At 40.8% G+C, this 26,420-nt stretch overlaps 1 protein-coding gene across 7 annotated transcripts in view; it reads left to right on the forward strand.

Annotated features, from left to right (window-relative positions):
- ZNRF3 (zinc and ring finger 3) overlaps window positions 1-26,420 on the forward strand; it is a 120,664-nt gene that overhangs the window by 70,203 nt on the left and 24,041 nt on the right. For all 7 annotated transcript variants that reach the window (XM_068911605.1, XM_068911604.1, XM_068911602.1 and 4 more), the window contains one exon: window positions 9,425-9,550. In XM_068911605.1, coding sequence (XP_068767706.1) covers window positions 9,425-9,550 — 126 coding nt within the window. The remainder of the gene's footprint in view (window positions 1-9,424; window positions 9,551-26,420) is intronic.

Here is a 26,420-nt window from a genome sequence, read left to right on the forward strand (position 1 = left end):
ATCTTCAAATGCTATTTATATGAGAGGCCAGAAGGGTGCTTATAGAGCATACAGATCCTTGAGCAAGGTCTCAATTTCTTCTCTTCCCAGTGCACTAAACACACTGGGCATGTCTTCTGTCTACTGGAGGACTTGCTACAGAATTGAACGTGTTGCATGTGCAAGGTGTAGTTAATGTTAGAGCTGCATGGTATTTTACTGTTGTTAAGACAAACAAAAAGACCATCTTCCATCAAGCTGAAAAACTCCATTCAAACATTCACATTCCACACTGTTGCTCCAGTTCCAGATGCTGCTTTTTGGAAGTTTGTGCTGGAAAAAATCCTTACTATTTCACCTTGGGTTTCATTTCTGTTTTGAGCTGGCATTATGCTGCACTACTCCTTTCTGTCATTTTTCTAGCTATGCAGTGAAGTCTCGTCAGACAGCTGATCCTATTGGTCTTTTTATGCAAACATCTCCCCAAGATGGAGGGTAAGAGAGCCACTCCTTTGTCAGAATCGGAATTAACTTGCTTGGAAACCAGAGATGAGAACATGACCAGCACTTCCATTGAATGAGTCCTGTTGTGAGCACTGTCCACCACAGGTGTAGGTGTCCAGACATCTAGACACCTTGTCAGTAGAGGTAACACTGGTATTTTGAGTTTGGATTCTTAAGCTAATTCAGACTGGCATTGCATATCTAGTTGAATTCCTGTTTTGGAAAACTCTAATGCTTTCCTGATCTACTGAGATTAGCGTAATTTAAACCTGTGGAAACTGAATGGAGTGGTGGAGTGCTTTAGAAAGTTTGCTGGTGATGCAGTCCATATCTTACTGGCCTTGTCGTTGACTCTTTAGATTCTTCTGTATCTAAAACACATGTTCTTCAGAGCATGGGGTGGCACTTCTGATTTGCACCTTGAACAAAATATTGCTTTTATATAGATCAAAACAAAACTTACTGTGTCTGTTTTCTCACCCCTTCCTGTAAAGTCTTCAGGAGAGGGGGGGTCCCAGGAAATCTTCTGCATTCTTTTGTGGCCTTAGCTGGTCTCGCATTTGTACCACGTTCACCTACAAAAACATATCTCACTCTTCCCTGCTCCTGGCAGGTATTTGTGAGCCATTCTTAAATCCCTTTTTTGTCACTTCTTGCCCTTTCTTGTCCTGCCTGGTAAATTTTCACTTTTTTTGAGTAAATCCGTTCTGTTTGCTTGAAGGGATGGTAATTACCCAGAGGATGGGAGATGTGTGCTAAAAGTAATGTCACCTACCCACAGCCCTTGTCCCCCTTCCCCTGCAATCCTCAAACAAAACGAAAAGTGGTATTCTGGTTACTGTTGCAAAATCATGAGCATTTGGTATAGGTAGGTTGTTCAAATATGTCTGTCAAACACATAGCTAAATGAAGGGGATAATACTTTAATTTTGTATTTTAAAATGTGCTGGTATGTCAGAGGCAAGTGAGAACCTTAAAAGGACGGAGATGCTTACCTTTGTGGGGTGTAACTCCCTGTATGTTGAAGTGGAAATGAAGTAGTTACATCTTCGTCTCTAATTTTGGTACAACAGCAGTTGGGGAAGCTGAGTAATTTGAGAGGCTGGATAATTCAGATTCCAATTCTGCTGACAGTGCTGGAATTCAATTTCCTTTTCGCATCTCTGGAGAAATTTTTCACAAAGGAATATATTTCTTCATAATGGCTATGAAACTTTATGTTGGACAGGCAATATCAAATGTGATTCTGCTAGCCTATACTTTGTGTTTTATAGCAAATATTCCTTCATGGCTGTGAGGAAGTGATACTTAGATTTTTTGGAAAAGGATGCCTCCTCCCTTAAAGGAGGCAGGGAGATGCAATGATACCTTGGCCTTTGTTTCATGAACTGTAATACTTCTCTGAATGTTAATTCATACTGTGGAAGAGGATTGAAGTCCTTATGGCAGTGTTATCAACAGAGGTTCCAGATGATTGCAGATCGTCACTTAGGTCCCTGTGACATATACGTACATCATTACCTAGCTTCACAGAGCTATAATTATCGATTATATGCTGAATTACCAATAAAAATCAGCCATAGATTCTGTTGGTGCACAGTGCGCATGAACAGATATGTCTACCTTTTATGATGTGCAAAAGGTGAACAGGCATCTGGGAGACTTACTCAAACTGAGAAATTTAAAAAAAAAAAAAAAAAAAAGGCAACCTCAAATGTGGGGTCAAAACCAACTGAAAAAATTCCTGTCTTGCATTTCTTCCCTTGTTATTTCTTGACACCTGATTAGTAGTAGAGGACTCAGCATGGAAGGAGATATTGGCAGCATTATCTGGAGGAAGACCAAAACTTAATTAGGAAAAGAATGGGAAGAATAAATAGGTAATCTTACTGGCGGGGTTCTTGTTTAATTTGATTGTTATTGATCTCATGTTGCTGTGACCCAGAGAGCATGCATTTTAAACTTTGTATGTGCCTTGTTATGTTTCCATACTGCCATACCTCAGGAAGCCTTTCAAGAGGGGAGCAGAGGTCATATCACTAAGGCTCCACAGCTGCTCAGTGAAGGCATTAATAGCGTGGGCAATCTTTTAGCTATTTCTTGCCAAAGGGTGGAGGGGAAAGAGTGATGTTCTGCAGCTTGTGGGTTTTACAGAAAAAGTGAACATACAGTGAAGAATTCAACAAGAAGAAAGTTTGCGAACATAGTGCTGTATCTCAAAGGCATGTTACTAAAGTTTTCAAGACTCTCCAGATCCCATTTTTCAGACTTGGCTTATATTCTTGAGAACTAAACCCTTGGTGGGGGAAGGGAAGAATTGGGAACTGGTAGTTTTATGCTTTCATTTTGTTTTAAGTGGATCTGAAATTAGGGAATCTGTATTTATAGTGTTGACCTGCTTTGTCTGTTGACCAACTACTGGAACTGTATGCAAGGTACGGAAATGACAGCTTGTTTTACCCAAGCGAGCATAGGCCTAAAAGCAACATAACTGGATCTCCATGGTGCATGTAAACATTACTGCTTCTGCACCCAAACTAGTTTGGTGCGTTTGGTGGCATGATGTACAATGTGGACTTAATGGCTTGGGCTGATGCTAGCTTCTGATCTTTGCATGGTGTGAATGTACCCTTTGGCTCTTTTTCATTCTTTAGGCCCTCTGGGATCCTTACTTTAGTGGGAGGTGAAAAAAAAAATGGATGGACTACTGAGGCTGGCTTTCCTGTTAGGCACTGGAGTCTCAATGTGAAACGTGAATGAAATATAGTTGGCTAGGATATGAAGCTGGAGACAGTTTTATGCAGATAAGAGATCTGTGCGTGGAAACTGCGTTCTCAGAGCGATGGAACCATGAACACGATTCTAACGGTGTAGATCAGAAAGGTTACTATATGGTGTGGTGCGTTCAGGTAAAAGAAAGTTGCAGTAGGTAAGATGGGAGTCAGTGAGTTTATGAATGAAGAGGTGTGCGTTTCATGCAGAAGCAAACAAAAGAACAGATCTTTGGAAATGTAAAAATTATTAAAGAATACAAGTTTTCTGAAATGGGGGAATCAAGTGTCTTCTCTTGGCAGGTGAGATGGGGATGGAATTTTGAGGACGGTGATCAGTTTGTCATTAGTAATTTATCCATGAGGCATGAGATCTGGAAAAGGTTAATGGAGAACCTGGTTTGAGTTAAGGTTTAAATAGTCTGCATTAAAAAATAGTTCACTTAATTCACATTGAGCCATGTTAACAGGTGAGAGCACCTAGAGAGATGATGTAAGTGGTGCTTGCACAGAAACTCACAAATAGCCCAGAGGAAGAGGGAACAAATGGTGCTGGAGAGTGAGAACAGAGATCATGGTCTAAGTTCTGGTCATGATAAGATTAGTAAATTGGTAAACTGTACAATCTGTAGTTGAGTTTATAATGCCACTTGATTAAAAGGGCTGATACTGAGTAGCTGAATATGATTTCCCTATGTGTGTTAATGATTACATAGAGCCAATGACCAATGTGTCTGACTTATCTCTCAGCTGAGCGTTGGTGTTTGTCCTGTAAATCTCCCCATTCGCTCACATTCAAATAGTCCAGCAACAGTTTGGCTTTGCAATGCACATGATTTTAATTGAACAGGACAATATTTTTGTCAGTTGTCCCTTCCTGAAACATACTGACTTTGAGTGAGTATTGCTAGCATAACATAATTTGTTTCATTAATTACTCCAGTGAGATTCCAATGTGATGCAACAAAATCTTTGTGAGCTTGTAGCCTGCAGATGTAAGTCCTCTCCATTTGCCAGCACAGAGCCTGATGCACCCTGTTACTGTTTTGCTTGCTGCTTACACTCTATTTTGCATTTGAGTTTGAGATTTCTCATGTGCAGGATTATTTTTGCTAATGTGAGGTGGTTTTTAAAAAAAAAAATTCAGTTTTCAATCTTTTACACTCTGTTAGGAAATGTAAGGTAGAAAACATTTTGTGCCTGGGTTGTTGGACCGCCTAACGGAATTCACTTGCTCTGGGTGATGATTGTCCTTACGTAGCAATGGTAGTAGGCAGCGCTGTCACGTTGGGGTAGAACTCTCTCTCTCTCTCTCTGTCACCTGCTTGTTTCCGTTTGCTAGCCAGAGCCCAGCTTTCCTCTGGGTCAGTATCATAGTACAGCCTTGCCATAGCTTGTGAGTAAATGTGTATTTTCTAAGTGGGCTCGATTCAGGGGTTTGAATGAGAATTTGAAACTTGCTTCCCCTCAGCATGAATACAACTATGTGAATGGTGCGAGTCCTGTACTAAGGAGATGAGTTCCTGCTTCACTTTTTCCCCTTCATTGACAAACTTGCCAGGGGGCTTCCTTTTTTAGCTTCTTGCATCAGAACAGACTCCAGAAACTTTCTAGGAAACCTAGTTCTGAGGACAAGGTTCAAGGCTCAGGGACTGTGGCGTGTGGAAAAGGAGTTTCAGAACGCAGTACGGTGGCCAATAAATGCTGAACTGAAGTCACTTCTTGCTGGAAAAAAGGGTGATATTTCCCAGGTCTCATGCAGTTCTTCATTGTTACATCTTCTCCAGCTTTATATTCCATGTAATATTTGAAGTCCTGTGCAGCTTTTCAAAGACACTCGTTTAATTATACACATTGGTCTTAGTTTTACTGCATATTCCACAATTCAGTCTCTGGATTTCAGACTTAATGCCTGGTACCTTCTGTGCGATACACATGCCTCAGCCAATATTAGCAAGGGTTGTCACGCATATTTTGTTTGAGGCAGCTGTAAGCACATGGTGCTCTCCCAATCCTGCTTAAAGCATGCAGTTTTCCTGGAGTCGTCTTCCTTGTGATCTCGGACAGCCAGATAAGAGCATTCTTCCCAAAGATTTTCTGCTAGTCTTTGGGCAACATATACCTGCTGAAGTACCTCTGCTAGGAGGGAGAACCTACTGGGTAACTTTCTCCTGACTGGAAGGCAGGAGGCTTGCAAAGTTACACTACAGGAATGGCTAATCTTTATAATTCTGGAATCTGCATATCAAATGTTTCACATGACAGGAGGCAGAGTTCTGCAGTTTTATCTTGGAGAATCAAGTGACAGTGAATGTGGGTAGTGGTTTGCCAGAAAGTGATGAGTGGCTTTCTAGGGGTCTCATTATTCCATTTGGAGAGGGGCTGGGTCAACATGAAGCTAGAGTAAAAGTGATCCAGCCATGTCAGTCTCAGTAGCTTCCACTGGCTTTTGGCCTGCTGAAGGCAAGGGTCGAATGATGTGGCGGTCCCCATTTCAGCAGAGCCCTGCTGTTGGTGCATGATATAAACCTGGCACGGACTTCCAGGAGTCATAGGTTGGTACCTGACTGTGCCCCAGAGTGCTCCATATGCTTGCAGCTGTTCATCTTCCTCTCTGACTGGTCTCATGTTTGTCTCTTCTGGTCATGCTGCTTATTATATAAAGGTAGAGTGAAACAGAATTTATTCTGGACAGTTTCACCCTTTCCTTGGGATTCTAACCATGAGGCTCACCTGAGCCCTCCCAACAACAGTTCGCTGTCACTACTTTTGGAGCGTGCTAAGTTCTGTGCCCTGTCCTCCACATGAACTGCAGCAAAATATTCGTATCATGGTTGAAAAGCTTTCTTCTATCTAGTAAAATCTAAAGTCACGAGGATTTGTTACCTATGACACCCAGAAAGTCTAGAAAGGCTTTCTGTTTAGGTGAATTTTTCAGTTTTTGATACAAATATAGAAGCTGTCTGCATTGTGTGGGCTCTGCTGCTTTCAGGTCTATGATTTTTATTTATTTATTTATTTATTTTTTTGCCTACTAAACTGTACCTAGTTTTTTTCCAGCCCATCTAGCCTTTTGAAGAAGACAGGGCGGGTGTTCAGAAATAAGACTGATTTTCCTAAATGCCTGGGAGGCCAGTCCCACATAACATACATGACCTGTGTATGAAGGTGAGATGCATGAGCTAGGATGCACTGAGTGTATGTTGACTGACATTGTAAATTCCTGACTGTCTAGAAAACGCTATTCGGAGGACTTTATTCCAAAGAGAGGAAAACGTGTAAAGTATAACTTGCCTCTGCATCAGAAGGCTGTCTTCTCAGGTGTTTGGGGCATGTTGCTGGAGACAAGGTGTTGGCCAGTATTGTCATTTAGAACTAGACAAAATTACCGATTTCTTTCTTAGGGTAAGGAAATTCAGGCTTTGTAAAAGGGCGAGAAGAGGCTCTCTTAATTTCATTTGGTTTTTCCTGATTTCCTGGGGTGTAACTGCAGAATGTGCTTTGTGGCTGATCTAAAAGACTATGCACACTTGGAAGCTGTTCTAGAATAACACACTTCTGGAGGAAAGAAGCTGGTACATAAATGGAAAGATTTTTCTGTTCCTCTTGGCCTTCTTCCAGCATGTTTTCTGGACTAAAGTGGGTGGAGACAGTATTTTTTGTATGATTTTAATCTCATGACAGTGTATAGAAAGATCCTGAGCTGTTCATATGGTGGTTTGTAACACTATAATATCCTATCCTGGCAGACAGAAAAAGGACAAAAGGGTAGGATTTTTCTTTTAATCATCAGAACTTTTTTTTGAGGCGATAGAGTTACAGAGTAAAATGTTCCTCCTTCCTTGGTCCTTTACTGTTTGTCTGCTCTGTAACAGTAACCCACTTAAAATTGGTGCGGCTCTTTTTGAAGTTATTTTAAACCCTCAGCAGTGTATACAGATATTGTAACCTTGGATAAAAGCACCTCCCAGTCGTGGTTTCACTTTTGCCCTTTCAGGCATGTGGAAAGTGCCCCAGTACATTTCAAGGATTTTAAACGAGAAACTTCTTAGATATGGGTTATGGTTTCAGAGCTTGATACAGTGTACATCGAGGGACTGGTTCTCTCTTTCTTCAGATATTTAACACTGATTAACGCTTTCTGTTGACTTAAAAGGGTGCATAGACTCTTTACCACTCATTGGAGAAAGTATTTGTTTGTGGTCTAACTTTATAGATTTGGAGCAGTTTGCAAACCCCATTTTTATTTGTACTGAAAAAAAAAAGTCCATGAAAATTGAGTCCTTTGGGGGTTAATTATGTTGGAATATATGCACTGGCAGTTTTGGAGAGAGCCTTCTCTTTCTACCTGGCTCCTTTCCCTATTTTTGTGTATGCTGAATAGTTTATTTGTCAGGTCTGAGTTTAAGGAGTGGTTTATCACTTCTAGTGATAGTTAAGATATACCTTGCTTTTAAACACAGTAAGTTGAGCTGCTGATCCATGTGATAATGTGGACAGCTCAGTAACACCTCCAGTAGTGCATAGTAGTAAGTTGTAATAAAAAATAGAGGTGGAGTGAATTAAGAGTTGGACAGAGGATTCTGCTGTCTGACTTGTATTGTGGTGGGGCTTTTTTGTCTAAATGCAGATGAATCGGTGATGTATCCTGAAAAATAATGAGATGTAGGTAAACCTCTTGTTTATAGTGTCCCATCAGCAACATATTTCCTGTATTTTACAGTAATAGCTGAAGTCTTTCAGAAAGTCAGGGCCCCACAAGACAATATAAATAGCTATCCTTGGACTGAATAGCTTGCAAAATGAAAGAAAAGGTACAACACAAGGGAAAAATGGACAAGATGACGAAGTAGTGATGGATAAGAGATGGCAGGATTAGTGTGTTACATGGTACTACCTTGCATGGAGGGGTGCGTGTGTGCAATTTTGCAGAAAACAAAACGGTCATATTGCTGATACTGGTTTGTCAGTTTGTGTGTGGGGGTGTTGTGGGGTGGGTGGTGTTTTTTTTTTTTTTTTTTTTTAAACCTGGTCTGGCAAAGGTGAGATTTAAGGAAAGACATCAAGCTGGGTGAGGTACAGGCTTTTTCTCTTTTGCTGTGAACCTTGTATATATACACATACACGTACACGTGTGTGTATATATACATATATACACACTCGCGTGCACACACACACATATATGCATATGTATATATATATACACACACACACATGTATGTATGTATGTTACACCCTGGGCAACTCTGGCAAGAGTCTCTGAAATATCTTAGATTTTAGCTGAGAAAAGAAGAGAACAAGCAAAGCATAGTAAATGGTGTAAGAAGTTAAATGTTTGATATCTTCTTGTATAAAGTAGGGTATTATGCTAATAAAGGATAGCAAGCTTGGAACAGATGAAGGAAGTTTGAAAAATCCATGTATAGGAAGCTCCTTGCCATAATAAAACTAGAGACTAATTACATAGCATTGGAAGGAGGGAGGAGGAGGAAGAGATTGAATGTCTGAAAGTCACACAAATTTGTGTTGTTGCCCTGTGTAAGAAACATAAATATTTCTGTTTCATAAATAAAGGGAACCTAAAGCCTCTTGCTTCATGTTACCTCTCACTCATTATTTGGGTTCAGAAGAAGGTAGAGACTATTTCACAATAGTTAGGCAGTTTCTTGTTCCTTACTTTGGATGGATGACAGGGATGTTCTAAGGGGTGACAGACAGTTAATATTGTGCAAATATTTAAAAAGACTGGTAACGCCTCTCAGACATTGGTTTTGTATCTTATATATTTAAAGCTTTTGTCAGTGACTCCACAAAAGAGTTTATATTATTTCTATCAGTTTGCAAGGAAAGGCCCAAGTGTAACGTTATATTTAATTCCTTTATGTCTGATAGGAGGATTTATGATCCAATTTAATTGGGAACCTTAAATGATTATTCATAAACAAGATGACAGTGAGTTCACATAACACTGCAAGATTTAGAACTGAGAACATACTTCAGAAACATACTGAATTCTTAACAAATGCAGCCTTACAGTTCAGTTTTTCTGGTGTTGGTTGGTTTAAAAAAAAAAAGTGCATTTGTTATAAATGAAGGTATTCAAAAGAAAGCTACATGCATTTTGTGAATTCTACTGCTTTGCTAAAGGTTTCTTTCTGATTCTGTTTCAGATGCATCCACTTGGACTGTGTAATAGCAACGATGAAGAAGACCTATATGAATATGGCTGGGTAGGAGTGGTGAAACTGGAACAGCCAGAGTTGGAACCTAAACCATGTCTCACTGTATTAGGAAAGGTAAGAGGGTTATATGATTTGAATAATTTGGGGTAAACACTGCATGTAACCGTTTCTTGGAAGGATTAGTTCCTTTCTGAGAAATATCAGCAAAAAATAAAACAGGAGTAAAACCCTTATACTCCATGAAATATTTGCCTTTTGCTTGTTTTCACACTAGGTGCTTCAGGGAGAACTAATACCGTAAATCGATTGATAGAAATGGTGATGGCGAACTGAGCACGTAAATTCTCTTTTCAGTTCTGTAGGAGCCTAACAAAGATTTTGGCAAATAAGGCTGATAAGCAGAAGCAGTAATTGAGCAGAAATAGGATGGACTGCCAGCGCGGTGCTGATCTTGATCAAAGGAAACTTCTCATCAAAAGCAGTTAATATGAAAGCATTTTATTGTTTTTTTATCAGGTACAATGGTCTCAGAAGACATCTATTAATTTCTCTTTTTTATTTTTTTTTTGGAGGACCCTAGAAGAGATTTCTTTGCTGTGACTATGTGATAGATATCACAGAATAAGAAGTGAATCTTGTCGTATTGGACAAAGAAATGCAAATTTTCATCTTGCTGGGGTCTCTGTGTGGAATAGGGCCCCTAGCATCTAAATTCCTTGCAAAACATTGCCTTTTGTGTTATGGGTTGAAGTCAGTAAAGATGTCGTTACCTCTGCCAGGTGTCTTAAAAAGGAAAGCAGAAAGCTGTCCTTTTTTTGTTCTCTGCTTAGAACTTTGAGGACTGAGGTTATTATATGTTGACGTTTGAGATCTGGAGTAGTGTGTTGTACATGAAAGAGCATAAGCCACAAGTTTTACCAGGAGCTGAGTAGGTGAAAAAATCCAGCTGGCCCAGGTTGCTCAGGCTTCAGTAGGGTGCTGTTGGTGACTTCAGGTGAGCAGTGAAAATGTACTGTATCAGGCAGAAGATAAAACCCTAGATTGAAGTTTTGTAGGTAAAAGTTGGCTTTGTGTATTTACAAACTATATAAAACTTCTGGAAAAAGGCATGTTGCGAGGGAATTGGGAAACCATCTGCTTATCTAAAATTTGCTGCAGGTTTAGCTTGGGATACCCAGTGAAAAATCTCTCTCTTAAGAAGTGACTGCCCTTCCTTTGCCAGTACAAAAACTATACTGTTTTTGTTTCACAGAAATACTAGGTGATGCTTCTTTGATCTTGGGAGCATAAAATTTGAGAATAAGGTCTGATGAGGATGGTATTTAGGGAAGACTAGGTACTGAAAGATGCATGGTAATCCGTAATCTCCAGGAGTGCTGTTGAGTCTTGGGGAAAACCATTTCAGGAAGGAATCTGTTCAGTCCCAGCTGTCAGGCTCTTGAAAAGCATTTGAGGAAGCAGGGATAAGAAACAGAGGAAGAAAAAGTGAAAACCAGGGATACCTTGCGCAGAGAATGTCATAAGTATTTTCTGAAATATTTGCTTGCCTGTCACCACGACATACCCAATTCCCCCTGCTATACTCCCCATGTCTCCACAGCCAAACTGACCTCCAAAATGACCGCCCCTCAGTATCTACTGATCCTCGCTTCTCAAAGCTTGGCATGCTGAACAGCAGATACTACCTTTGTGTTAGGAGCCCTGTAGCATCCACTTTGGAATGACAGGTGCATAACGGCTGTAGTGTGACTCCTGCATCCTCCATGTAGCGTGCCAGGAGAGTTTGGATGCTTCTCCAGTGTGTCAGTTGATGTGCAGTAGTAATTCAGTAGGTGAAAAAGGCTGGCAAGGTACTTCCCTTGGCAGTACTTTTTCTCAGTAACCATGATGCAGCTCCCCATCCTGTATTTCCATGTCACCACCTACCCTTCTCTTCCTGAAATATCTTTGTTCCCTATTTCCTGCTTGCTGTTGCAGCTTCTCTCCATCTTTTCACTCCAGCTCTTCTGCTCAGTCCTCCCAGTTCTCCCAATGCTCAAGTTTTGCCCTTATTTAGAGGGACTTCTCAAATTCCTTTGCAAATTGCTGAGCGCACAAAGCAGCAGGAACATCAGCCATGAGCTTCCTGCAGCTCTGTCAAGCAAGTCAGCCCTGGATATCTTAGCAGTGGGAACAAATTGCATTGTGATTGGCTAGGTCGCTGAAAAACTCAGTTTCCATGCAACTTGGTTCAAATGGCTACATGAGCAATCGGTTCAGCTGGTGAACTGTTTTGCCTGGCTAGTGCCATACCTGCTGCATGTGTATGTGGATCTTCTGGTTGTCCACAGGATTTGGTAACTGTTTGACTTAAAGAAATTGGAAAACAAAATTGTGTGTGTTGCATAGGGAAAGACCTTAAACAGGAGAGAGCAGGTGTTTTTTTCGATGGAGGGGAAAAAAGGAAAGAAACTTCTTATTCGATTTAAAAAAGAAGGGGAAAATCAAGCAGCCTACTAGTGTTTGGGTGTTGTTTTTTTTTTTGTTGATCCTCGTTTACTTTGATTTATCCTGCCCCAAAAGCAGCTTTTCCTGCAGTATTGGATCTTACAGGCAGTTACTGCTTTTGCCTTTGAGTACAGTGATGGTATACTCTTGCTATTCTAAAGGTCTGCAAGGTAGGCCTGCCCAACTGCAACATCTCTCGCAGAGATAATTTGGGTATTGCAAGATGCAGAACTGATGACTCATTTAAAAATGTGTTGGTATAGGCACTGTTGCATTTCAGCTTTGCTGGCATTGCTGATATCCAGATATTGTGCAGGTGCGATAGATGGCAAAGCCACCCCTCAGTACACACAGATCTGCATTAATGACTCAGGTGGGTAAAGGTGAGACTTCCTCGAATGCAAATATCCTTAGTTCCTTAAAAGATGAAGTAGTGTGCATAAAACTGAGCATGTAGAGCTTTTGAACTGAGAAGCCACAGACATTCTGCTTTGTCTAGTGCAATCTGACTGTGATCAACAATACCTGCTGCTGAAAACAGATACATGTCCCTGCTGGAGTTCCCCTTTGTTTCTTACTGTTGGATTGGGGCTGGGATCCTCTAGTGTCTATTCTTTGGTCTTAATTCCCTCAGAAGCCCTTCTGTGAGATGAAAGCCATATCCTGTACGTGGGAAAAGTTGTGTTTGTATCAGTTTGATCTATTGATTTCATGATAGGAATGAAGTTGGTGCCGTGAAGGCGGGAGAAGTTAAGGACTTGCTTTCTTTTGAAACTGTCATGGGCATAATTGAATGTTTAAATACCTCAACAATTTATAGCAAAGTAAAAAGTTACCCAGGCAGAGCCAGGGTAGTGATCTATGTATACGCTACCTGATCCAACTTAAAGCAAATGTGGGCAGTTCTGTTTGATTTAGAGACTTTTCATTGAGAAAGCTAGTTTGAATGGCCTCATCGTTGCTGTGAGCTAAGAGCCTACACGTGGAGTTACCCTGGCTCAGCTGACAAAAACGCTCCGGCTCTCTCATGTGCATAAGGAATGGATATTCTTGTGAGTTTAAGCCTGTCTTAATTGGATCTGTTTACAAGTTCAGACTAACTCAAATCAGTTTTGCAATACCAACCATAAAAGAATGCGAAACTCCTATTAGTTTAAGGGAGCCAGTTTAGACCCGTTTCCTTAAAACTTGTGAAGTTTTGTGTTGAGTAACGTGCTAGTAGAAGCAAAAAGGTTATCGATTTTGTGCCTGTGTGGTGGAAGGCATGAAGGAATATATGAAGGAATAAATGACAAGTTGTTCTTTAAATTGCAATGGTAAAGGATGAAAACTGATGATGTGTTTAAGAGATTGTGGAAAGTTTGGAATGTGTTGAAGTAAAATGTAGAAAATATTTAAAAGCTGTTTGTAGTGCTGAATTCCATAAGGTACAAATCTGGTACAAAGATATACAGTGGTAGTGGTGGTTTTATTTTTAGTAAAACCATGGTCTGTGTTTCCAGTACCTTGATTCTAAGTGTTTATCCATCTGCCAAACAGGATCCGTAGACGTACAGAATTTAGTGCATCCATTTCCATATACATTTCTGAATTGCTCATTCTTTTTAGTTAGATTTATGTGGTATAATGGAAGTGAAGGCACAAGAGTTTAAAAAACAAAACAAAACTTCTATTAGACAGCCCGTGAAAACTGGACGCCGGTTGGGAAGGGGGTGTGCATGGCAGCCGTGATTTAACGTCGCCTTTGATCACGGCACAGCCCTGTTTGACGCAGTGCCGCATGCGAGCGAAGCAAAGGCCTGAGTTTTACTGATCTCATGAGCTCCTGAATAGGGCTTGAAGGGGAATGACAGAGGAAGAAGAAAGCCTTGGAAATGAAAAGGAAACCCTGTGAACCCAACCGGCATTATTGGCTGGATTTGCCTGCCAGGGAGCCGCTCGATTTCTGCCAGGCTAATTCTGCTCCGACTTCTCTCTCCCCCGCCCGACCCCGCCTCCCCCCTCTCTCTTTCCTCCTTTCAGACTTTTTTTGTTTTTGAGGCATGGCTGCAGCAGCCCGTTCTCAGGCTGGGAACCCACTGAGCCCGTTGCCATGGTCGCTGGGAAGCTCTTAGTGCCATGTGCTTCAAAGGGAGCCTTTCCGCCGCGGGCCGGCTGCCTGCCCAGGGCCACCGCGGCACGGCGCGGCCCGCCCGGAGCACGGGCAGCGCGGCGGTGCTGCGGCCACGGTGCTTGCCCGCGTCCCGCGCGTACCAGCGCGCAGTGTCCCCCCGCCCAGCTGTTTTTGAAGTAATGAGTTCTGTCAAGATGTGAAGTATGACCTGCTACTGGCCTTGCTTTTTGATTTTAGTACAAAACAGATACTGAAAAAATACTGCAGATTTCCTTAAAACTAGAATGTCTTCCCTGTTCTTCAGGCTAGAAAGCCCACACGGAAGGATTTTGTTCCTTGTTTCTTTTTCAAGGGACAGCTAAAGAAGAGCTTTTTGGTATTAATAGGATGTGTGAAATTGAAGACATGCATCTGAGTAGACCCTGACAAGGAGAGGATGTCCCTGCTACTACAGCTTCCTGTTTCCTTTGGATCAAAGGAATCTGTAAATATGAGGAAATTCCTACCAGCTCTTTCAGTATCCATTCACTTCTGTTCTCTGTTTTGAGAGTTTGTTTACAAAACATTTACACAAATATTGACTAGAAGAATCCCATTTGCTGCATCATCGCTATGGTTATACTGCTTAGGTTGGGGCCAAAATCATCATAACTTGAGTCTTCATTAAACAATCTAATTGTAATTCCTAATTATTTGTCTAACAGTTAGCTTAAATGTAAAGATTCTTGTAAGGTAATCAAACGTGAAATCACAGGATTACGTTGGTGGCTTAGTTCCTGCAAAAAGAGTGATCTGCTGTAAGACTCGAGGAGCCAAGACAGGAGGGCCTGTGGGAAGTTTTTTTCAAACTTTGTGAATGTACATAAGTTAATTGGCTTCTATTTAACTTCCATAATACTTTTATCCAAGAATATTGAAAACTTCACTATGAGCCTGTGAGCCTGGTCACAGTTGCACTAACTGTGGGAGCCCAAGTGATTTTATTGTCCAGTTTCAGGCATTTGATAGGCATTCTTAGTTCCCGTCCTAACAATTATATGACTTAATGAAGTTTTTGGTAGCTGTTTGTGGGGGAAGAGGGAGAGATACTCTGCAATGAGTTTGCAAATCACACTTTTGTGAGAATCATAAAAATGCTCTTTAGATTAAGATATGCTGTGATTGAATTAATATATATGGATGAACTGGTAATCAACTGATGCACTTTCTAATTTACTACCTGTGAAAAACTTTCTTAAAAAGTGTGTTTCTAAAATCATACTCCTCTGTGGCAGTAATGGTTAGTCACAGCAAATAGAGTCTAAGAAGTGCAATCTGTTTGATTTCTTTCCACCTTGCTTTTCTGTTGCTTGCAAATAATAGTTTGAGAGTTTCCTGGTTGTGAGAGGCCCTTTTCAGATAAGGAAATATGGTTCTTGGGTATGGTACAGTTTGTGCTCTAAATACAGAGTAACACTTTTTTCTATTGCAAAAAAACGGACAAATTCTTTTTACAAGAACATCTAGACTATTTTTGATTCCTTCTTACCAGCACTGAACTTGTCTGTTAATTAAAAATAGCTTTGAATTATGTCTTGCCCATGTATAAAGAGTTTGTGTCATCTTTGCTTGAAAAGAAAGTATTTTTAATCCTTTTAGTTCAGAGTTGCTGAAAAAAGGCAAATTAAACAAAATCAACGTATACCTTGAAATTCATACCCTAAATTAAGCATACAGTTATATATATACAAATTAGAATTTCAATGACTAAATAAGCATATCTTTTATTTATGTATAACATCAATAATTTGATATACATTGTGGACAGTTGCATGTAGAAATGGATTCGATTCAGTTGCAGAAATGGATATGAAATTTAGGCAAATGCTTTTCCATGCTAAACTTGTTCAGAAATTAGGACTGAGCTATGCAGTAGATTAAGACGTAAAATTAATGAGACATGTCTAAAATCCTTGATCAGTGTTTCTAAAACTTTGCTTATTCAGACACTTTAGCTGGTATTGACAGCTGCAGTGATGCCATGCCACCCAATGACGAGTCCTGTGCACGTGCAGCAGAAGATGCTGTCTCTTCAGGAAAACTTCTTACATCCCTTGAAGTTGACATTCCATTTGTGGTACCTGTTTCACAGTTTGGGGACTTCTGCCGCCTTCTGCTTGTCAACCTATGTTTCTTATTTGTAAATGGTATCTAAAGAATAAGTATTTAGAATCCATTTGGAGGGAGTAGTTTCAAAATGTAAGCCAGATAATTGGTCTGGCTGAAAAGTAACTAGTAATATAGGTGATTTTAAGCTGCTTTTTTCATTTGTTTCACTGTGTGGCTACAAGGAGGTTTGTGTTGGCACAGTGTAGAGTCCGGTGGAGGTGGGAACCTGTAAGAGGAGGAGGAGGATACAGGAACTGCTCTTTCTGATGGTAGTGCAGGCCTAAATGCATGTCAGACTACAGCCTAAGAAAAGCAGTTCAGCCGTAAATATTGGTAATTTCAAACTCTCAGACATTGTGTGTTAACAAGCAAGCTGTTACGAACCGAAACAAAGCTTTCTTGAATGAGATTAGGCTTTTTTGGCTATGTGCTAGTTGGTAGACCCAAACTGCAAAAGTGCTAGCATGCCGTATTCTGACCAAAACACAAACTACGTTATTTATCAATCCCAATGGTTCTGAATTTTAAAAAAGAGTACATATTTTCAGGGGAAAAACAGTGTCCTGGCTTTACTGTACCACAGTGAAGACTGTAAGCTGCTGAATCAGTCATGTTCTTTAAGGGACTCCATTAACTTTGTATTTTAATTTTTTGTTTCTGTGGTCTGTTGTCTTACCTAAAATTAGAGTCAACTGTGAAAGCGAGTAGTACATGTAATTATAACCCCTGTTGTGTTTGTGTTTTTTCTTACCTGTATTTCTTCTAAAGAATATATTGAGAAATGGAGCGGGAGGGAGAGAGAGAGAGAGAGAGAGAGAATGACCATTTTCCTGGCCAATGGAGCACTGAAGAACATAAGTGCTTTGCTATACTGAATATTTCTTGGTGTTCTCCATCTTGTTGTTGTTTATGATGTCCAGAACATCGGAGATGTTAACTACAATTTTAAACAACTATAAAACATCTTTCAAAATTGGTATTTGAAGTGAAGATGTTACTTGTACAAATATTTTTGGTGTCATTTCTCTTTTGACATTCTTGTTTCTTACTTCTCCAGTGTTAGCAGTGTGGCCAGACCTGTACAACGTATAGAAATAATGATCTCTGGAGTTGTAACAAAATTGCAGGGATGAATCAGCGTTTTCATAATGACAGACCAGAAATAGTCAGCCCTCATAATCTTCCTGATAAGGACAAGTGCATATTTTGGAACAAAAAAATCACGTACGTGTAAAAATGAAATGCATTTGCCAAAAAGCTTGATGAGTTTCTACTTCCCGTCTTGCCTCTTCCTCTGTCCCCCACAGACCACGTTCTAACACAAAGCCTGTTTTAATAGATCAAAAAAGGGATTTGAATGAGAAAGAAAAAGAAAAATGTTATACTAGATGCTTTCAGAGCATGGAGAAATGTGTGGAAGCAGGAATGGAGATGCAGTAGTCTCATCACTGTAGCTGAAGTCTTGAGTTCATATGTATCTTTGTCATGTCTTTTCTCTGTAAACCCCCTCATTCCACAATTACTTTCTACCTTAATTTCAACAATCCCTTTTGAGAAGGAGAGAAGGGAAAGATTTGAGAACAGGTAAGAACTGACAAGCAAGTCAAATTCTGGAAAGAGAGGAAAAGTTAGTGTTGTGTGTGGATCATATGGTGAAGAGTAAAAAGGAAGAAAAGAGTTGGATCAAAGGCAAAGAGGGGAGCGCTCAAAGGAGTGGGATATCAGGGGCTGGATCAGGTCATGCTGTTATGAAGCAGTAGATATGTCAGTTTTTAATTCGCGGGTGGGGGGAGGGCAAGGCCTTTCCATTCCCAGCTAGTGATAGCAATCTGTTATTAGGTTATTTTACTAACTTCCTCTTTGTGCTCTCTGTGCATTGCAATAGCAATCCATGGAGAAAGGCTGTCTCTTACGTTGCCCCCCTCTGGGCACTCCTTAGATTTGCTGTTGTTGGATTGATTACTTTAAATAAATGTCCACTTTCAGCATCGAGTCCTTTGCAGTCCCCGTCACCATCTTTACTCCTTTCCAACCAACTGTGGGACACAGCTGCTTCTCTGTTAATCTAAAGAAACAGCTGTTCTTGCGTAACATGTGTTACTGGAGTCTTTACTCAGTCAGAACTCCCACTGAGATTAATGGAAGTCCAGGCTGAGTGAAGACTGAGGAACGATTTTATCAGATACGCCCCACATACTACTACTGCTAATAATATGTAAATATTTTATGTCTCTGCAGTTTTTGAACCCTGGTGTTTCTGTGATTTGTGAGCCTCTTAAACATTGAGAGAGACTTTCGGAGCCAGCTAATTTACACATAGAATACACCTATGGAAGAAGAGGAGAAATGCAAAATGCCAGACATTTTGGAAGAACTACAAAAATAGAGTTTGAAGGAGAGAAGGGCAAGAAAGTGAGACTGTGTTGGAGTATAGATACGAGCAGATAAGGAGGTTGAGAAACAGAATGAGGTAAATGGATCAGGAGGTGAAGAAATAGGCAGCAGATATGGAACCAGGGAATGGAATTATTTAAGACTTTAGAGATGAATGACATGCCTAATTTCAGTGCACTGAGAGACAGAGGGGCTTGAAAGAAATTGGAGAACTGGGGAATGTAACTAGAGCTGCATCAGAGGGAGTTGGATGTTCAAAGGCATGTTCAAATGGACAGATTTAATCAGCAGTGGTAGAAGGCGAACAGTGAAAGAGAAATTGGAAATTTTGTAATTGTAGAGAAATTGCAAACATAAAGTGGGAATGTTTTGCAATCATTTTCATGGGACTGAAAGGGAGGGAGGAAAGAAAAGGTTAATACAACACAAGCTATATTTCATATCCTTCTCATCCAGGAATTTGTCAGAAGTTGTTGCTCTGCTCTAAACATTGTCTTCACAATGTCCAGGCGGATATTATGTAGAAGTGCCTACTTGGCTGACAGGATGATTTAATGCTTGCACTAAGGTCAAGGAATCAACTCCAAATGAGTCAAGTGTTCATTCTGCACACTCACCACCGAAATGCATAGGAAACTGGCTTTTTGGTCAACACAGGGACTCCTGAGCAAGCTATTTGCAATTCTGGGGCGGTTATGTCTTGAAGATTAGAGCTGCACATATTTGTGAACTCTCTAGACAGGTTAGTCGCATAGCTTTTGCCTTAGAAGCGCTCATTATGGATATGAAAATCTCACCAAAACTATTAAAGATCTCAAAAGCATGTATGTGTTCTAGCGCACTAATGTCTGAACTGTGGGCCAATCAGTGTTTTATTTAATTGATAAACCTAGAGAGTATATCACAGATGTTTAATTTTTCAAGATACTTCAAGAACTTCGTCAGCTTTGGTTGGGAAAAAGATGGACCCTAGCCCTGGGGATTCAAGTAGTGAGATGTGCTTGGCAGTGGGAACTATTGATGCTCTTTAATGCTTTTCAGGGAGGAAAAAATAAGCTATTTTGCTAGGGGCACAGGCTGCATAGCTGCATAGGCTTGAGTCCATGAACAGTGTTGACTCCCAGAGGGTCTCTTCGGCTGACTGTAAGGGACTAATGAGCTGGCCTGGCTGTTTATGGGCTGTGGTTAACCTCTTGCAAGTTAGGATTTCCTGTCGCCAGCAATGGGCTGTGACCACCAGCACCACAGTGTTAATGATGAGGCAGGGGCTGATGAATGGCTGGACTCCAGACAGCAGCCTTCCCTGGCAAAGAATCAAATGGCTAGAGGGGGAAAAAACACTGAGGTCTACAAGAGAAATAATGCAAACTCCAGAACCTATAATTCCCATGTTTAAAAAAAGAAAGGGAAAAAAAAACTGGAGACAAATTCAAACCAAATGAAGCTTTTATCTCTGCATTCTGAATAGAAGATTGTTCTTCAGCAAAACAATATGCAGGCAGCTTGCCTCCAAGTAACCAGAAATTGTTGGCTCGGAGTAGCCTGCTCTGAGGAGCCAACCTGCTGGGAGACGTTATCCAAGCAACGGGCTGAATGTAATTCCTCCTGCTGTGGAATGGCTCTTTGGCAAATGAAGACCCTAATTAGAGATGGAAGGGTTTCTATTTTGTTTTTCTTTAATCCTTACCCTGAGGCCGTTGCAATACAGCCATGTCTCTGCTTGTGTGGAGAGTTTCCAGTTTCCCTTTGTAACAAGAATTCCCCCCCCCCCTTTTTTTTTTTTTTTTTGAAAGAAGCAACAATCTAACAACATGGGCCCACCACAGTTTGGGACCTTGAAACTAATCTAATCTAAAACCAAGGACCGCTGTTTGAAAGAATGGCTCCGTCATCTTTTATTAGCCAACCCATGCAAAGTTGCTAGATAAATTGGAGTAGTAGGGTGGGCCATGCATCCTTTTACTACTGAATTTATTATCCAGGCGAATTCTTCTAGTAGATAATTTGACAGATGTGAAAGAAAAATGAGAAGGCACAAGTCTGAAGCTTGCACTGAAGCACCAATAGTATTCTAATTCTAAGGGAATTTTACAAGTTCTTGTTCATTTGGAAAGATTCAACTCCGTTATCGTGGGTTACGTGCATGCTCTGTAGTGTTTGATACAGATGTACCTGTCCTATACTTTTTACATCAATTTTTCACAGACTAGGTCTGTTCAAAGTCTTTCTTCTGCACTCCGCCTCAAATACTTATGTGTTTGCCTAAAGCTGTTTGGTGAAAAGAACTTTTCTACAGTAAGGTAAAGCTTGTTTCTCAGGAGGACTGATGGACTTCCTCATTGATTTGACTGTGACTGGATGGAATTCCTGTAGGACTTAAAAAATTTCAAAAGCTGTACTTCTCTGTTTTCCCCTTTGATGTATATAAATACCAGAGTATAGATTTAAGGTAATGGTCTATTATAGCACATGCTTCTGTCCCTGGGAATAGGAGGAGAGAACAAACATAATAGGTAGGTAAAATAGTAAATATCATACAGGAGGGCAGTCGAGCTGTGGAGATGAATGAGATGAAAGAATCTAGCTTGTTTCCCCAATCAGCAGTTAATGGGAGCGTTGTGTGCTTGGTGAGTGTCTATTGCTCTAGTGTACAAACTCAAATTAGTGGCAGAATTGCAGTCCGTTTTTTTAATTAGTTGTCCAAAGTCCGATTCTATTTCTGTTTCAGAAGGGAACAATATATGTCTTTGAGACTTGTGTCTTGTAGTACTGTGTGAGTGATTTCAATGAGATAAGCATTTGTTACCTGGTTCCTTTTCCCCTTCCTTCATGAGGGATAGAATTAGGGTTACCCTTAGGGGTAAATAATATGTTTGTGATATGTTAAAAAGTTTATTATCTCTAGAAGTGGCTCAGCTTTTATTGTTGGTACTTGAATTTATGTCTCTTTTACCTGGTTAATGAACAAGCATGAGTTCCATTCCATGGATGATGTGGTATCAGTGAGGAGTTCCACAAATGAAAATGTTAGCTACCAAGGGACAATTTTCCATTATTTCTCATCTTCCAGGAAAGACTTGTGCTAAAATTCTGTCACCTTTTTCAGAAAACAGCAGTTAGCTCGTCACCAGAAATCAGCTGTGTTGTAGATGAATCCAAAACTATCCAAATACATACACTTCTGAGCAAGAGATCATCCATGCATGCCCAAAGACTCATTTTGGTCCTAATTAAAGCCGATGTTCAGACTCTGGTGTTTTTAAAATATTAACTCATGAGCTGACTTGTAGTTGACCCTGTTAGTCTCTCAGAGTTTGTTCACTTGTTCAGAGTGGGAAGCAGCTGAAATTGGTGTATGTGCAATGGATGCTTCTGTGCCATTAGAACTTCTGTGGTTGCATGACACAGGAAGAGCTTCTTTTGGTTTGCTGACTATTTTGATTAAAAAAAAGAAAAAAAAATGAAAGAAATAGCACTAATTCCTCATAGATTTGGAAAAAGAAAGAGCTATTGTAATCATTTCATCCAGCTCCGTATCAATCAGACCATAGAAATTCTTTGATGTGCTAAGTTATATTGCATCTATTTTGCTTTATAAGCTGCAAGTGGACAGTCCAGTACTTCACCAGTTATCTGTCCTGTCCTCTGGAGAACCTGCTTTTTTGTTAGCAAAATTTACCAGTATTGGACTTGTTGATTGTTTTCTTTCGGGTAATGGAAAATACGTTAGCGCAAGTCTTGAAACCTTGTTTGCAATCAACAATCACGTTTTGAAGATGTTTATCACATTGATCAGTTTACCAGCTTCTAAATTCACTTAGTGCACCATGTGTTTGCATCATTCCAGTTCTTTAGATAAATCTCTAGTGGCGCTTATTCATGTGCCCTAGGAAAGCGCAGCTGTACTCATCCAGCTCCTCCCTAGATCAAGTAAACAGAGGATTCTGCATAAGAGATTCAGCTCATTGGTAAGTACCTGGTGGCTGTGGTGGGGGTCCTGAGTACCCCCTGAGAGAAGCTTGGGTCAAATTCATAGTGTGTGGGTAGTACCTCCTCTCGTGTCCAGGGCTTTTACCTGTCAAAATGTTCTGTCGTCTGCAGATGTGAGCGCATTGGTTATAGTGACTTAACTCTGTTCTTCTGCATACGTGCATGTAATATTTTTGTGGTTGTTGCTTAGTTCTGTGGTAGTTGTTTAAAACAAATAGGTAATTTACCATCCTGGAACGGATGTGGACACAGTACCTGGAGTACTGTGTCCAATTCTGGGCTCCCCAGTACAAGAGAGACGTGGTGCTACTGGAGAGAGTCCAGCGGAGGGCTACAAAGATTGATGAGGGGACCGGAGCATCTCTCCTATGAAGAAAGACTGCGAGAGCTGGGCCTGTTGAGCCTGGAGAAGAGAAGACTGAGAGGCGATCTCATCAACGTGTATAAGTATCTGAAGGGGGAGTGTCAAGAGGATGAGGCCAGCCTCTTCTCCGTGGTGCCCAGCGACAGGACAAGAGGCAACGGGCACAAACTGAAACACGGGAAGTTCCATCCGAACATGAGGAAAAACCTTCTTGACTGTGAGGGTGACAGAGCACTGGAACAGGTTGCCCAGAGAGGTAGTGGAGTCTCCTTCCCTGGAGATCTTCAAAACCCGTCTGGATGTGATCCTGGGCAATATGCTCTAGAGGACCCTGCTGGAGCAGGGGGGTTGGACTAGCTGATCTCCAGAGGTCCCTTCCAACCTCAACCATTCTGTGAATTTGATATCTTGTGTGTCTGATGATAGATCGAGTATCTTATTCTGTAGTACTAGCTTAGCGTAGGTCACTGTTGGTTTTTTCCCCTCTGTCTTCATGTTTCAACGGCATTGGAAAACCTGAGATCTTTGTGCATAATGGAGAGGAAGAGGCTTGGAGAAATCAGTGTGTTGATTGTGGAGAGAAGTACACAGTGAATCCCAAGGCCCTGGATTCCTTGTCCTATAGATAACTTTTTGTCCTCTGCTCTCTATCAGAAAGTGACCTATAACTATCCTCACAGGTTCACCTTTCATTTTCAAATGAAGCAAATTTCTATTCACACCATAGTTTATCACACTACCCTTGTCAACAAATTGTGAGTTTTCTAGTGCTGGTGCTGATTTTGTATCTAGCTGTCATGTCTGGTGCATGCTATACTAAGCTTGGCTAGTCAACTCTCTCCTGCGATGTGTTTAAAGAAGTGTCTCCATTGTTCTTGGACTCCATCTGTTTACTTAAACACTTCAAATAATTTTGTGTGCAAGGACTCTGTACCCTTGTTTTTGATGGACCAGAATGTTAGTTTTAAGGAAGTTAGAAATATGTCCAGATGCAAGTCATATGATGCCAGTTTTGGGAAGCTGATAGTGAGCTAAGGTGGTCAGCGTTTCCCTAGTAGACGTCAAAATTTGCAGGAACCTCTGTCTCGACAGTTAAGTCAAGATTGTTAGGTAGTGCAGTCTTGCAGCCAGAAAATCTCCCCCTTCCTACCGCCCCACGCCTTTTTTTGTTAGTGGAACCTTCAAGATAATCGCTAAATTATGATCTCCAACTTGACTTTTAGGTTGAAGCAATCTTCAGTCCAGGGTGAAAAAGCTGCATAGGTATAGCCAAAGGTGGTATGAAGAAACCAAAAATCCTCAAAATCCAGGGAACGGTACTGGACTGTTGTATATTGCTTCCCATAGCAAAAGAGGCGAGTATCTAGCGTCTTTACAGTCCTAGGAAGTGCTTTTAGGTAATTTTTGCTTTGCTTGTTTGTTTTTGAAATGCAGAGCGATTTTTTTTTTTTCATTGTCTTGTATATCTGAACAGGAAAAATTTGGGTATGTTCTAACTATATTAGTAGCTTAGGTACTGTAGGAATAGCTTCTTATGCTGCTCTAGGTTAGTAGTTGCTTTAATTTATAACTCCTCTAACATCTTCCTGTGTCTCTGTTTCTTAAGGATTTCTCTCAGCACCACAGCATGCTTATATGTATACTTTCCTTAATTACCCTAGTCCAAGTTTGCTATTTCCGGTTCATCTACTTTCTGTACACCTTCAATGCAAAGATAAAATTAAGAATTATTTGCGTTGGCTGCAGTGGTGTTTTATAATAGATTTTTCTTCAGTTAATAATTGCCAAAATAAATGCATCTTGTGACCACTATATTTTGGAGGTAACGGTACATAGGAATTGTGATGTCCTGAAAAAGCTTGAAGGGGTTTGGAATGTAGCAGTACTTCTGTGTAGCACCATCAGTAGTCATTAATGCACCTGACCACTTCTTGCCGAGTGTGCGAACCTCTTTGTGTATATGCCATCCAGTTCAAGACCTCAGCCCCCTTCCGTGCTGTCTTCCGGACCTCACCTTTCTCTCTGTGACCGTGCTGCCTCACAGCAACAGACTGTTGCTCCGCAGAATGGTCTGTGATAGCAGAAGGCAGGCTTTGGGGTATGGAGTCCCATGACTCAGAAATCTATCACAAGAGATTTGCCACCAGAAGGCTTCCCTGTAACGAGGATGAAATAAATGTATTTCTTCATGTTGTTTTTACGTGCTGTAGACTATGAATTTAATCAGGCTGTTTCTACCTAACCTGAGAAGCAAGAGATGGGTTGTTTTTTTTTCTTTTCCTTCCTGGATTTAACTATCTGAGAGCCACTCAGTACTGAGCAATACAGAAAACATCGGTATCTATTGTTGATGTGATTACACAGTAAGACAGGAATAAACACAAGGTGATCTTTTTCTTAAATTAGAAAATCTTAAGCGTCTCTCTCTGGAAGTTGATGTTCCTAAGTGGTGTCCATAGTATTGTTTCTTTAGTTATGACTGTAGTTTTAAATTTAAGACTACAGCTTTGAATGTTCTGGTTCTACACTGCTGCATTGATAAAGCAATTGTCATAATGCCATGTAATGCAGTGTCTATGGGGTACGCCTATGACACGTATCTCAAAGTGCCGGAGGAGCCGAGTTAAGGATTCCGGTCAGTAAGGGGTTTTATGCTAGTGTGATACTTTAGGGGTTTGACTATCATGTTGTGATACTGTGTGCCTTTGCTTTGAGCGAAATCTTTAGATTCCTTTTTCTTTATTTCAGAAAAAGGTTTGAAATGGTGTCCTGCTTACATTTCACCTAACTCAGTGTTTCTGGAATTACTGAGGAATCGTACATTAACAGAGCTAAGACATCAGTTGGTTAATTTGTAACTTTTGCCGTTGGCAAGGTAAATGTTGTCCTTTTCCCCTTCCTTCTCCTGCAGAATTGGCCTGTGGCCTGGCTTTCTAGCTCCGCTCGGGGTTCAAGGGCCAGGACCCTTTTCATGATTGATTGAGCTCGAATTCAGTATAGGAGGAGACAGAGGATGCCTGTACTGTTCAGGTGTTGTTAGTCTGTATTCTCTGTAGCTCTGAGAGAAGATGCATTTTGGGGTTTGTCTGTTGCTGTATTTGACCTAATGCCGAGGGGTCTGTGCAGGGTTCTCAGCGGTAAGCAAGCGCAGTGGAGTGTTATACTGGAATGTCTCTGGCTGCGGCCGACGTTCCGTGTTTTTGCAAGGACAATTGTGAGTCTGGGGCCGGAAATGGGTTTTCTTCTGCTAATGAGACAAACGTTGCATATTCTTTTCACCAACAGTAGGTGCTGCTGCTGTGTGCGTTATGGATAGTCAGAGGTTGATAGAGAACACGCATCCTTGCTTACTGTAACGGACAGTTTTCCAGACGTATTTTAAAATCGACCTCAGTTGCGATATCCACCTTAGTCAGCTTTGTAGCCGCCAGTCCAGTGGAGTTCTTAAATGCATTGACAGATTTTGCTGAGCTGTTTTATTTTTTCCT

The sequence above is a fragment of the Struthio camelus genome, chromosome 17 (assembly GCF_040807025.1).
Source record: "Struthio camelus isolate bStrCam1 chromosome 17, bStrCam1.hap1, whole genome shotgun sequence".
Lineage (NCBI taxonomy): Eukaryota > Metazoa > Chordata > Aves > Struthioniformes > Struthionidae > Struthio > Struthio camelus.